Source organism: Choloepus didactylus, chromosome 1, assembly GCF_015220235.1.
Source record: "Choloepus didactylus isolate mChoDid1 chromosome 1, mChoDid1.pri, whole genome shotgun sequence".
Lineage (NCBI taxonomy): Eukaryota > Metazoa > Chordata > Mammalia > Pilosa > Megalonychidae > Choloepus > Choloepus didactylus.
This window is the reverse complement of record NC_051307.1, coordinates 210,872,289-210,886,254: the sequence shown is the minus strand read 5'-3', so window position 1 is coordinate 210,886,254 and position 13,966 is coordinate 210,872,289. Positions and strand designations below refer to the sequence as shown.

The 13,966-nt window shown below is 34.3% G+C and overlaps 1 protein-coding gene across 1 annotated transcript in view; it reads left to right on the top strand.

The window, feature by feature from the left end:
• Nucleotides 1-13,966, top strand: part of DNAH12 (dynein axonemal heavy chain 12) — a 304,653-nt gene that overhangs the window by 229,124 nt on the left and 61,563 nt on the right. Inside the window, 6 exon segments of the mRNA XM_037798810.1 lie at nt 551-698; nt 993-1,138; nt 7,827-8,041; nt 8,780-8,972; nt 9,622-9,814; nt 13,454-13,626. Of these exon segments, the coding sequence (XP_037654738.1) occupies nt 551-698; nt 993-1,138; nt 7,827-8,041; nt 8,780-8,972; nt 9,622-9,814; nt 13,454-13,626 (1,068 nt within the window).

Genomic DNA, 13,966 nt, shown 5'->3' with positions numbered 1-13,966 from the left:
TTACTAACATGATAAGGTAATATGCCTTTGACAATACTTTGTAGTATAGATTAGATGGTTTGGGAATGTACTTTTTTATTTAAGGGTTTAAATAGAAAAGCATATCAACCATGGCAATAGTATGTCAACTTCTACACAACTTAAATGTAATTTTTGGTAATGAACTGCAAATATGCCTGTGTTTTATAGCCTAACAATAAATATTGAAACAGATTTCTAGACTACTAGACCAAATCATCTTAGAGAAAATTATTAAGCAAAATGCTGCTGTTTTGTTTGTCTGTTTTTGCTTTTTCTGAGGGCCAAGAAATCCTGAAAGAAATGCCTAATATTCTAATAATGAAAGGTGGATTGTCACTTACATATTATAGATATGTATCATAGCATTTTAGCTACAAAAGGGATCCAACCTCCTTATTTTGCAGATAAGCTAGTGCCAACATGTCAAAAATTTTTATTAGAGAATATGAACTAGAAGTTTCTTGCTCTTTCATTATTGTCTTCCATAATTCTTATTATGAATCTGTTTTGCCTTTGGTTGAATGCACAGATGGGCTCAAGCTGCAGATGACCTTCAGATAGTATATGATAATTTGACTGGTGATGTCTTAGTATCAGCAGGAGTAATAGCCTACCTTGGCGCTTTCACTTCTGGTTTTCGACAAACATGTACAATAGATTGGAGCATGTTGTGTAAGGTAATGGTTTTATACTACATAATTTTCTTTTTAGAACATTTAAAATACCTTTGGGGGTATTTTGGAGGAAAGGATAATTTGGGGGAAGGACAGTGAAGGGAAGGAATCACTGAAAATATGGGGTCTTCCTGTTTTTGCTTTGTTTGATCAGTAAAATACTTCTATACCAACTTTTAATTCAGTTTTTTTCTGTTCCTCAGTTGTTAAATAATACTAATGACAGTTAAATCAGTATTTTTAAATATTTGAATAAGTAAGATAAAATATCATCAGAGTTTTGTTTATTTCTTACAGGAGAAAAAAATCCCATGTTCAGAGGAGTTCTCATTGAGTAAGACCTTGGGTGATCCAGTAAAAATTAGAGCTTGGAATATTGCTGGATTGCCAACAGATACTTTCTCCATAGATAATGGAGTGATTGTGAATAACTCTAGGCGCTGGTAAGGAACACAACTATTTTTCCTATTATTCCATTTGAAATTTTTCAACTATATATAAAAGTTGAAAGAATTTTATAGTTAGCACTCATATATAGCCACCACTTCCTAGATTCTGCAATTAACATTTTACTAAACTTTCTGCTTTATCACATTTCTATTCATCCCTCTATCCATCCATCAACCTATCTTTTTTATGTATTTCAATTTAAGTTGCAGACATGAATATACTTTCCCCCAAATATTTCACATGCATATCATTAACTAAAGGTAAGTATTTGTTTATGGTTTTTTTGTTGTTGTCTTTTCAGGTAAAACTTACATATAATGAAATCCGCAAAACTTAAGCATACCATTCAGTGATTTCCAATGAAAGTATGCACCTGTGCAATCAAATCTCTGTGGAACATGATCATTATTTCAGGAGGTTCCATGTCCCTTCCAGTAAATTTCTGCCCACCCCACCCCAGAAAATAATTGTTTTGATTTTTCTCTCTCATTGGTTAGTTTTTCCTATTCCACAACTTTGTATAAATGGAATCATACAATGTATGATCTTTTGTATAATGCTTATTCCACTCAGCATATTATTTTTAAAATTCTAATATATTACTCCCTGCATTGGTAGTTTATTCCTTTTTATTGCTGAATGAAATATTATATAACTATATCACTGTTTATGCATTCTATCTGTGGGCACCTGTTTCCAATTTTTGGCTATAAATGTGTCTATTTTCTGGGTATTTCTATCCATTTGCAAGATACTATAACTTGATCATTTATGCAGCTTCATGGATATCATTGTTCTTTTGGAGCAAGAGAAAAATTAACAATATAGGGAAATCTTAAATTCCAAAAGTTTGAGTTATTGTTTGTTTTTTTATTATTTGGAAACTTTTCTATATACTCAAGACATTTAATTCTCCTTTATATTCTTAGTATTGTTCTAAAAAATGTGAGGATATAGTAATCATGTTTTGAGTGTTTATTCACTCAAAATTTTACTTGGGAATGGACATCCTTAGGTTGGAACTTCTAAACAATTAGCAATATTTATTTTAATTTGTGAGTTTATTTTAACTACTCAAAAAAGTGTTCTCTGGTAGTGTACGGAAAGAGTTCTATTTAACAGACTCTTGGTTATTTATTAATTCTGTTTTAGAAACCATTTCCATGCATTTGATGGCCATTCAGATTTTTTTAAATTACAGTTCAGAAAATGCTGTTGAGATAGTTGTAAACCTTAACTGAAATTCAAAGAAATCAGAAGTTTCTGGGAAGTGTATAAATTAAGGACAAGAATCTCATTTTCTGACAGAAGGACAATAAGTCTAATAAAATAACATTCCAATGGAGTTACCATCTCTACATGTTATTTTACATTACTTGGTCACCAGGCCATAAACCTGTTGAGTTTGGGGGGATGAGTCTCCAGACTTATATTCCTTCATGTAGACTCTACTTCTTGCCTAATGGGTCCAGTGTGGTCATTTATGGTTATGATCCTTCTTGACATCAATATAAGTGACTAAAGAGGCTTACTCCCCTCCATGTACTTCCTGACAGTGAAACCCAATAATGTAGCTAATGTTCACATTTTTGGTTATTCACTTTAAACCATCTTGAGAGTATCTCAGAGAAAAATTTGGGTCAGCAGGTGAAAATGGGAAACCTTTAGTAACTAAGGCAGCCATTTTGAAATCTCTCTTTCTCTCTAGGGCCGTAGGACTTATCTTATACATTATTATCTATGCCTCTACTTCATTAGTCTACCTCTGCAGATGGGCTGCTTCTGTTCCTCTGTGATCATGGCCACTCACTATAGAAGTCTCAGTTCCTGAGTTCACAAAACATTCAATTGAATAGAGTAAAATAACCAGAACCATCAAGTCCCAATTCTAATTCCTGTGAGTGAACATTGGATTTGTCAAGCTTGGGGCCTGGGTCTAGTCTCCTTTGGCAGGGGGCCAAGCCAATACAGTGACAAACACCTGTATTGGAGGCCAAGAGGATAGTTCTCAGAGAAAGAATCATAGTGGGCTGGGAAAGCAGTGTGTTTTTTACAGTTAAGACTCTGGTGCTTGCGTCTTTTTGCATCTTTGGAAATGATAAAAGATAATATAATTTTATTTATTTTTTCATAATCACTGCCATTTACCACAGCACTGTTTACTGAGTTATCCATCCTTTCCTCAGTGATTTGTAATGCTATCTTTGTCACAAAACAAGCTCTTGAAAATGTGCATGTGTATCTGTGTGTGTGCATGCACATGTATTCATTTTCAGTCTCACTGTTCTGTTCTAGTTTTGTGTCCTTGCATAAGTGCTATGCTACCTTAATAACTATAATAGTAAGTCTTGATATATCTGGTACAGGCTCATCTGTCCATCTGTAGTGACAATATGCTATGCTGCCCAGATCCCCATACATGAATTACTCTCAGCTGAAGAAAACTCTCTCACCCAAGGTCATGCCCCCTTCTAGGTGAGGGTGTGGTGGGACAACTTGCATCCAATTTATGTGGGCATATAAGGGTCTGACCACCTCATCCCAACTGAGGATAATTCTGAAGGGCCTTCCCAGCTTCAGAGCTAACCCTGGGGTTGGCTGAAACTTTTGTTGACTGCACTGCAACACGGCTTCTCCCTTTGCCAAATCCTGCTTGCTCTCCTTTCCTCATGGGTCTTAATCCTAAAACCACTCTTTAATAAACTTCCTGCAGGAAAATATCCATCTCAGAGTCTGATTTCTGGGGTATCTGACCTGCAATACCATCTTTGATTTTTTTAGTGTCATCTAATATATTTTTGGCCATTTATTCTTCCATGTGAATTTTAGGATCAGCTTGTCAATTTCCATGAAAAACATAACTGGAATTTTTATTGGAATTGTATTGCATTTAGAGATTATTTTGGAGTGAAATGCAAAAGTGGAGTCTTCTCATATATTAAGGGGGTCTTTTTCTCCATTTATTTCATCTTTTCTTTTTTGTGTCTTCTTTTTTTCCTTGTCAGTCTAGCTAAGGGTTTGTCAATTTTATTGATCTTTGTTCAAAGAATCAACTTTTGGTTTTGTTAATACTTTTTTTCTCAATTTCACTGATTTCTGCACTAATCTTTTATTTCTTTGCTTTTGATTGCTTTGAAATTAGTTTGCTATTCTTTTTCTACTTCCTTCAGGTAGGCAGTTAAGTCTTTGATTTTAGCTTCCTTCTTTTTTAATGTAGGCATTTAAGATTAAATTTCCATCTCAGCACAGCCTTCACTGCCTCCCATAAGTTTTGATATGATATGGTCTTATTTCATTTGTCTCAAATACTTATTGATTTCCATTGTAATTTTTACTTTGACACCCACTGATTGTTTAAGAGTGTGTTATTTAATTTCCGTAAATTGTGGCTTTTCCTGTTCTCTGCATGTTATTGATTTCCAGCTTCATTCCATTATGGTCAGAGAAGATGCTTTGTTTAATTTTAATCATTTTAAATTTATTGAGACTTGTTTTGTGACCCAACATGTGGTCTTTCTTGGGTGATGATTCATGTGTACTTCAGGAATGTATATCTTGATGTCTTGGGGGTGCAATGTTCTGTATATGTCTGTTAGGTAAGTGCATTTATTTAAGTTCTCTGTTTCCATGTTGATCTTCTATCTAGATGGTCTATCTATTGATGAGAGTGGTATATTGGTTTCTCCAACTATTGTTGTAGAGATGTTTATTTCTCCCTTCAGTTTTGCCAGTGTTTTGTCTCATGTTTTGAGCACCATGTTTAGGCGCATAAATATTTATTGTTTTCTTCTTGGTTGATTGCCCCTTTTATTGATATATAGTGTCCTTCTTTGTCTTTATAACAGCTTCAACTTAATGTTTCTTTTGTCTGCTATTAGTATAACTGCACCAACTCTTTTTTGTTTACTATTTGCATAGAATTCCTTTTTCCAACTTTTCATTTTCAACACATTTGTGTCTTTGGGACTAAGGCGAGTCTCTTATAAATGTCATATAGTTGGGTTACGCTTTTTTTTTTTTTTTTTAATCCTGCCACTCTTTATCTTTTGATGAGTTTAATCCATTAATATTCAATGTTATTACTGTAAAGGCAGCACTTCAACCATTTTATCATTTGGTTTTTATATGTCATCTCTCTCTCTTTTTTTTTATCTTTTCCTTATTTTAACCTCCTTTTCTATATAGTTGATTTTTTGGAATATATCTGATCTCTTCCTCATTTCTTTTTCTGTATATTTTTAAAATACTTTCTTTTTTGGTTGCCCTGGAGTTTATATTACACATCCTACATCTATTACCTACTAATCTGAACAGATACTAACCTAACTTCGATAGCATGCATATCCTCTGCTCTCATATCTGCTGTTTCCTCTCTTTGTTTTTTTTGTCCCACTTTATCATTTTTTATTTTGCATGTTCATTATCAGGAAATATGTCTTTTACTTGTTCAGTTGTATCTCACTCTCATAGGAATTGAAGAATAGAGTTGTATATTGAGGATACAGTACTTTTGGGTTTTGCATTTACTCTTTTGGTTACCCGTACTGATATACTTCACTTCACACTACTCCAAGCCACTTTCTCTTGTCTTTTCCTTTCAATCTGCAGAACTCCCTTTAATAACTCTTGTAGGGCAGGTCTCTTGTTGATGAACTCTCTCAGTTCCTGTTTATCTGTGAATATTTAAAACTCCCCCTCATTTTTGAAGAACAGTTTTGCTGGTTAAGGAATTTTTGGCTGGCAGCTTTTCTCTTTCAATGCCTTAAATATACAACTTTCTCTCCTCCATAGTTTCTGATGAGAAATCCACGCTTAGTCTTATTGAGTGTTTCTTGTATGTGACAAATTGCTTTTCTCTTGCTGTTTTCAGAATTCTCTCTTTATCTTTGGTATTTGAATTTTGATCAGTGTGTGTCTCAGAGTAGGTTCTATTAGGATTATTTCTGTTTGGAATACATTGAAACTTCTTGGACATGTATATTTATGTGTTTCATGAGAGTTGGGAAATATTCAGTCTTAATTTCCTCAAATATTCTTTCTGCCTCCTTTCCCTTTTCTTTTCCTTCTGGAACACCCATGATGCATATGTTTTTGTGCTTCCTGCTGTCACTAAAATCCCTGAGACACTGCTCATTTTTTTCTGTTCTTTTCTCTATGTGTTCTTCTTTCTGTATGATTTTGATTTTCCTTTCTTTTAGTTCATGGATTCTTTCTTCTGCTGGTTAAAATCTGCTGTTGTATGCTTCTAGTGTATTTTTAATCTCTACTATTGTGTCTTTCATCCCCATGATTTCTGCTATGTTTCTTTTTATGCGTTCAAATTCTTCTTTATGCTCATACATAGTCTTCTTAATATCCTTTATCTCTGTGCACATTTTCCTTCATCACTTTGATTTGGTTTAGAAGATTTGTTTGAACCTCTTTGATTAGTTGTTCCAAATTCTGTCTCCTCTGAAGTTTTAATTTGGTCTCTTGACTGAACCATATCTTCTTCTTTCTTAGTATGGCTTGTAATTTTTTGCTGATGTCTAGGCATCTGATTATCTTGATCAGTTAACTCTGAAGGTCAGTTTCTACCTCTTGCCTAGGATTTTATTGTTGACTGGCTTTGTGTTAAGGCTCATCTTTGATGCTTGGTCCAACTTATTCTAGACCTTTAGAATAATAGTCTGTGTTTAACTGATCTGATTTTTCTCAGCTCTTCTTCATCTGATTCTTGCCCTGGATATGTGGAACAATTTTTTAAGATTGCACTTTTTGTGTAATTGTTTCACCTACAGGAGAAAATTTCCTTTCTTCTGTTTCTTCTTCATGAATCTTGATCTGTTCTGTTCTGTTTTTGTGTAGAATTATCTCCCCAGCTCCTATGATTTGTTTAAATTCCCTCTTCCATTCAGTGCCCCATTTTCCTCACTCTTTTCATTTCTGGTACTCTCCTGTCTTGCAGCAATTCAGTTTAACAACCCCTCTCCTTTCTTATTTCTCTGTGAGGCTTTTCTGCTTCTGGTTTATGCCCCAGGAAGCCAGATGGAGTCATTCTAGAAAGGTAGATCACTCTAGAAAAGTCTATTTTGTGGTTCTGTGGCCCAGTCAACAGACACTAGATTGGTGACTGCAGCACTTTCCATCCACAGTTTTACTGCTGTTCACCCACCCCCACTCCCCACCCACCAGGGCACTTTTCTATGCAGTACTCCTCAGCAGCTTGTGGTCTCTCCTGGGTCTCTGTTGACTTGGGTCTCTGTGCCTGGGTGTGCATGGGGTTCTATCGCTGCTGTCCCCTGTGGGAGGTGGGAGGGATTTGTGCCACTGCCTCTGAGCAACTCCCTAAAGCTGCATGGACCGAGTGAGGGAGAGGTTATAGACCAGCAAGTCTGGAATGGAAGCTCCCTACCTGGTGTTTTCCTTTTTCTTTGATTCAGCATAAGTGGAGTCCTTCTCCAGTCTCAATTGCCCTCCAGAATTCTAAGCAAGTCAGATTTGTCCTTTAGTGTGCTGAATCCCTGGGGAGGTTTTTTTCAGGGGATATCTTATGTAACCATGTTGATGACATTGGTCTATGTGAAACACTTTGTAACTGAAAATGTTGATAATGGTGTTTATTATTTAAACTATATATTTCTAAAGGAATATCAGCATTTCTTTATCGCCTTCTGAATTTTATTCTTTTTTATATTCTAGGCCTTTAATGATTGACCCCCAGGGTCAAGCCAATAAGTGGATCAAAAACTCTGAGAAGGAAAACCAGCTTAGTGTTATTAAACTATCAGATTCAGACTATATGAGAACATTGGAAAACTGTATTCAATTTGGAACTCCACTTCTATTAGAAAATGTTGGTGAAGAACTGGATCCCTCTTTGGAGCCCTTACTACTTAGGCAAACTTTTAAACAAGGTAGAATACACTATCAGTTTTTAGAATTGAAAGATGTTTGGATTATCATTTAGAGATGGAAGAAAAAGTACTACATAGAACTAAAGATAATGTTAATAACTTAAAACTTCTTTGTATCATTGTTATGGGTGACAGGAGATTTGGAGTAAGCTATCAGGAATGAACTTTGGTCAGGTATTCTAAAATTAATGCCTTGCCCTCTCTTCATTACCTGAACCACTGCTATCTAGACTGTTGTTCTATAGGGATCATAAAGAAGTTGAAGCCAGCCTAAAATTCCTTTATCTTGTGACCAGAGACCACACACAAAGCCCATTATTAAGGATAATGATCGTGAATGCAAGCCAGACTTGACTTTAGATAAGCATTGCTCATCTTACATCTTTCTGCTTATGAAAATGTTAGCTCTGCCAAACTCTAGTACCTTTAATAGCTTTAATCTTGTATAAATAATTTGAAACCATCATTGAAAATTGATGGAGGAAGGAAACTCCAAAAGAATCTTGATTTAGAAGACTGTGACAACCAGAAAAAAAAAGTTCAATACTAATCCAGAATGAGTTCTGCTGTATAATTGCCTACTTGCCCTGGTGTCTGTGACTTTTGTCTTATCTGTTTTCTCTTTTAAATTACTTTAGTATCCTTTGTTTGTAACCTAGGCAAGGCCTTACAAGTACATTGTGGGAGGGGCTGTGTAACTTTGGCTTATTTATTATACACTTATTTTCTGAAATATAGGTGGCATTGATTGCATCAGACTTGGTGAAGTCATTATTGAGTATTCTTTTGATTTCAAATTTTATATCACCACAAAACTGAGAAATCCACACTATATGCCAGAGTTGGCTACAAAGGTGTCTTTGCTCAATTTCATGATAACACCAGAAGGACTCGAAGATCAGTTACTAGGTATTGTTGTTGCAAAGGAAAGGTATGTCTTTTCTTAGATGCTTCCAAATGGTCCTGAGAGGAATATTTGTAGTCCATTAATACTTTTATTTTGTGATTGTTTCATTATACTGTCAAATTTTGCATTTTGTTATTATAAGTTAAATAATTACATAATCCTTTAAAATAAACAGCCTATAACAAGTAAGTTACAATTGGACGATGTTATATTTGACTTTCAGTAAGATTAGTATGATTCAGATGATGTGCCATCACTGACTTCTGAGTGTTTGAGCCAGAAATTTTATTCCTAGGAATCTATGCTATAGACATAAACATAAACGCATTTCAAGACTTTTGTATGGGATGTTAATGAAATGAGAAAATGCTTAGGATAAGAAGGAAAAAGCAGAATACAAAACTATATACACTATAAGTAATATTTTGCAAAAAAAATTAATGTTATTGCCACACTTGACATGTATACAACTAATGCATTTTTGCTTAAATTTCTCAAATTATTGTTTGTATGAACTAATTTTTCCTTGTGTTAGGATAAAGAAACTTAATCACCTTGGTTTATGTTACATGTCTGCAAAATTACTTAAATGTCTACAAAATTGTGACACATAATATTTAGACATAGATTAGATAAAATACTACAAATTTAGGTGAAATGTTTGTTTTTTTAGACCAGAATTAGAAGAGGAACGAAATGCTCTTATTCTTCAGTCTGCAGCTAATAAGAAACAACTAAAAGAAATAGAAAGAAGAATTTTAGAAACATTATCATCTTCAGAAGGGAACATTTTAGAAGATGAGAGTGCAATTAAAGTCTTAGACTCTGCTAAAATTATGTCCAATGAGATAACAAAGAAACAACAGGTAAAAATCTTTTGATTCTTAAAATTCTGATTTGCTTCCAGTCCCTGAGGAAAGTGCTGTATTAGGCTTCCTGGAAAAGGAAAAAATTGATAAAATACTAAAACACAGAATCTAACTTTAAACACACAAGAAAAAAATCTCTTCCTGTCCAATTATTCAAAAACTGATCTGATCTATATGGCTCCTATACATGGAAGAAATAAATTTAGAATGAAAAAAATTAAATATATTTATTATTATTGGATAGGTAAGGCAGGCTAGTCAGGTTCACTCAAGTTTAAGTTGACTCTCCCTCTAAAAATTTGAGTTTGATAACTTGGCTTACCTCTATTCCTGGTTGGAGGTTGATGTATGTGGTGATAATTGCTGGTTAGTTGGACAATCAGACATTCTAGGAACCAATAGGGATGTTTTCCTGACATTGCCTTTTCATTTGTTTGTCAGGGAGAGAGACAGGAAAGTTGAGGGTGGCAGGTGGAGGAAGGGAGCCAAGTAATCTGTAGCTAATAATGCATTTATTGCAAATTCATCTAACACAACCAAATGTTTTTTTGATATTACACCTCTTTTTATAGAATCTTACAGTATTATACATGGAAGAGGCCTTAGATCAGTCATCTTTTGCATTTCTAGCTTAGAAAACTAGGGCCTAGAAAAATTAAGTGAGACCCCAAGTTTGTACAATTAAATGATATTGCGCAATGACTTCTGTGGTTTAACTTTATTAATTTTCAACCTCTTTCATTTCTTCTCAGCCCAACCAAAGAAAGCACTCTTTAATATTGGAGTAATTAACATATAAAAAGAAACCTAAATAGAAATTGTACCAGTCTCTCTGCATCCCTCTAGCCCCCGCCCCCAACTCCATCCACTCCTAATCCGGGCCAGAACACTCAGAATATCTAAGCAGGCTTCCCCTGGGGATGAGTTTGGCTTTGCTTGAATGTTAGGGTAACAGCTCCTCCTGGTCAGGTGCACTATTTTTAATTTTTGTATCAAGGGAGAGCCAGAGGATTAGAGTAATATCCTATGACAGCCCCCAATCTGGAACCACGACTGAGATATCATATAGCATCCCCCTTCCCAGTTCTTGTTCATCAGAGCAGAATCAACTTCTCATTATGCCTTCACTAAACCAAAGGGAAAGTAGGAAAGGAAGCACTTATCACTGATTCACACTGCCTATTAAGACTCAGGGAAAAAAGGAGATATAAATATTTCTTGGATCAAGTAGTTTATCTTACAAAGAGAAATTTAATACATCATAATATCTTTCTGACTGGGTCCCATTGATCATTACAATCTTAGTTTTTAATTCATTATTGATCCAAATGCTTGATCCAAAACATACTTGATATTCATACCACCCCTTCTCCACCTACCCAGAGTGAGAAAAACCACCTTCAAAGGAAGGTTCCCCTACATAGTTAAAACCTGCTTTTCCCTTTTATCCCAACCCACAGGATTAAATAAACATAAAGAAAACTTAATGAATTTGTTCTACAGATTTCAGAGTCCCTCCCCCTGCCCCCCAAAGTTTTCTTGACTGGGTATAGTCTTTTTTATTCTTGGAAAGTATAAGATATATTCTTGGAAAGTATAAGACATACCAATACCACAGACCAGGAAATATTCATCCAATAATGAAATTTTTATCAAATAATTATCCTCTTTTAACATGTCTAGCATATACTTTCAATGTTTATTTCTTGGAAAATGGCTTGTTCCTTGATATGAAGACTAACTGTAAATGATTTAAAAAAATAACCTATATTTATTTCTCGAATCTAGCATTTCATACTAAGACAAATTAAGCAAACACTGTTTATAAAAATTCTGCAGATCAATCTATGGAACATGAGTTAAATTATTACTGTTTAAAAATAATAACAATATTTGCTATTTTTGTTGCTTGATGTTGTCATTCATGGTGAAATGTCATTTAAGTTGAAAAGTCAAAATTTAAATAGCAGAAGAATCAGTGAGAATACCTAAGATTATGCTTACTTGTATAAAATGTCATTCATTTCTGTTGTTGACAACTTTGGTTTACTTATTTAAAGTCAAGAATGAGGTACAAAGCTTATTTGTAGTGGTAATACTATATAATTTGTGGGAAAATTCGTTTGCAATGAACAAAAACCCACTCAAATTAGCATAAATAGAAAAGATACAAAGGAATATTTTATAACCCAATTACAGAAAATATATGCAGGCCTCAAAAGAGAATGGAAAGCATTAAGTTGCCATTCTCTCTGTCTCTCCCCGTCTTTCAAGGGCTATATGGTCTTCATCTGTTCTTTCTATGTTCCATTTGAACACTAATTTCATCTAGAAAATTTTTCTGTTTCCTCATACATTCATCTTGCAGTAAAAGCCAACTCTGGTCCAGTTACCTTTTAGCACTAATACTGAGTAGAACCTGACTTAAGTTTCCGAGGCTCTCAAAGATCTAATTTTCCAAGAGAAAAAAATGGTTAGCTTATTATTCTTGTCATTTTTTTGTGTGTGGTAATGAGGGTGTCAGGGATTGATTTTGGTGATGAATGTACAACTATGTAATGGTACTGTGAACAATCGAATGTACGATTTGTTTTGTATGACTGCGTGGTATGTGAATATATCTCAGTAAAATGAATATTAAAAAAAAGTCTCAGAGGAAGTGAGTGGAAGAGCATGCAGGCAGAGGGAACAACAAGTGCAAATGCAAAACCCCAGTCATGTTTTGAACACCTGCTGAGTGGTCAGCATTGTGTGTGACAAAAAGAACTAAAATACAGGCCTCTGTACCCCAGGATCTTGAAGAGGAGAGAACACATCTACATGCCCCCAGAATAGGCAGTAAAAAAAAAAAAAAAAAATTTATTGGCAGTTCCTTTATTTTTCTTTATACTGAGAATAAATATTCAAAGTTCTATGTTAAAAAATTACTTGTATTAGTTTTTTTGTTCTTCAGTGTATATATGTTATTCATTTTAAATACAGCTAGGTTCATTATTTTGATTTACATTCAGTTTTAGAGTTCCTCCCCTCCTGGTTGATTTAATTTTACCTTTTGAATATGTAGAAGACTAACAATAGTTCAAAAAAAGATATACTCAGAGAAGTATTACAAGCTCTTTTTATTTTTATTATTTTAAGTTAGTAATCTGATTTTAAAGAATATTTTAAATATTTTAGAGTTATGATTTTAATATTTTAAACATAATTTAAAATTAAACATGGTGCATGACTGGAAAAAAAAATGGTTAGCATATCTTGGGTTTGGTTCTATCCCTACCACTTGATGAATCAGCTACAAATACAATAATTCAATATAAACATGACCACCTAGGCACACTCATTCAGTAGTCTCCCTTCTTTTCTTCCTTCCTTCCTTAATTCCTCCTGTTCCTCCCCTTCCTTTCCCTCATACCTTCTCCTTCCCTCTCTCCCTCCCTACCCATTTCCCTTTCATTCTTTCTTGCATAGTTGTCTGCTTTCTCATTTTCAGCATGATAAGGACTTTTCTTATAAACTATTCTCCTATAACTGTGTCATTGGGTTTGAAGTGTTTTTAAATAAACCTCATTATATGAAAATTACATGATTAAAGCAAACTCCCCATTTTTTAATTTTGATTTTTTTTTTGTCTTCTAGATTGCAGAAAAAACAGAACTCAAAATAGCAGAGTCTCGTGAAGGCTATAGACCCATTGCTAAACATTCATCAGTGTTATTCTTTAGCATTGCAGACCTTGCTAACATTGATCCCATGTACCAGTACTCACTCACTTGGTTTGTGAACCTTTATATCAACTCTATTCATGACAGGTAAATATTCTCTAGCTTTAGTCATCCTTCCTAGATTGGATCTTCAACATTTTTCCCATTTAAAAAATTTAACTTTTTTTTTCTTATTACTTATATAATAAGATTCAGTATAGAAGCAGGAGGGAGGGAGGAAGGATCGATTAAAACCTCCTTACTGTTTTTCTGTTTCACTCCTACTCAAGAAAGATTTGGGCATAGAGGGGTTAGCTTTAGTCCTTTTTTCTCTTTAAAATATTTCAATAAGTCACCTGAATTATTTTTGTCGGCAACTCCAATATGTCTTTCTCCAGTCCCGAGGTCTGTCTAAGGTTTCAGCCCCACATTTTCAATAGTTTCCTCA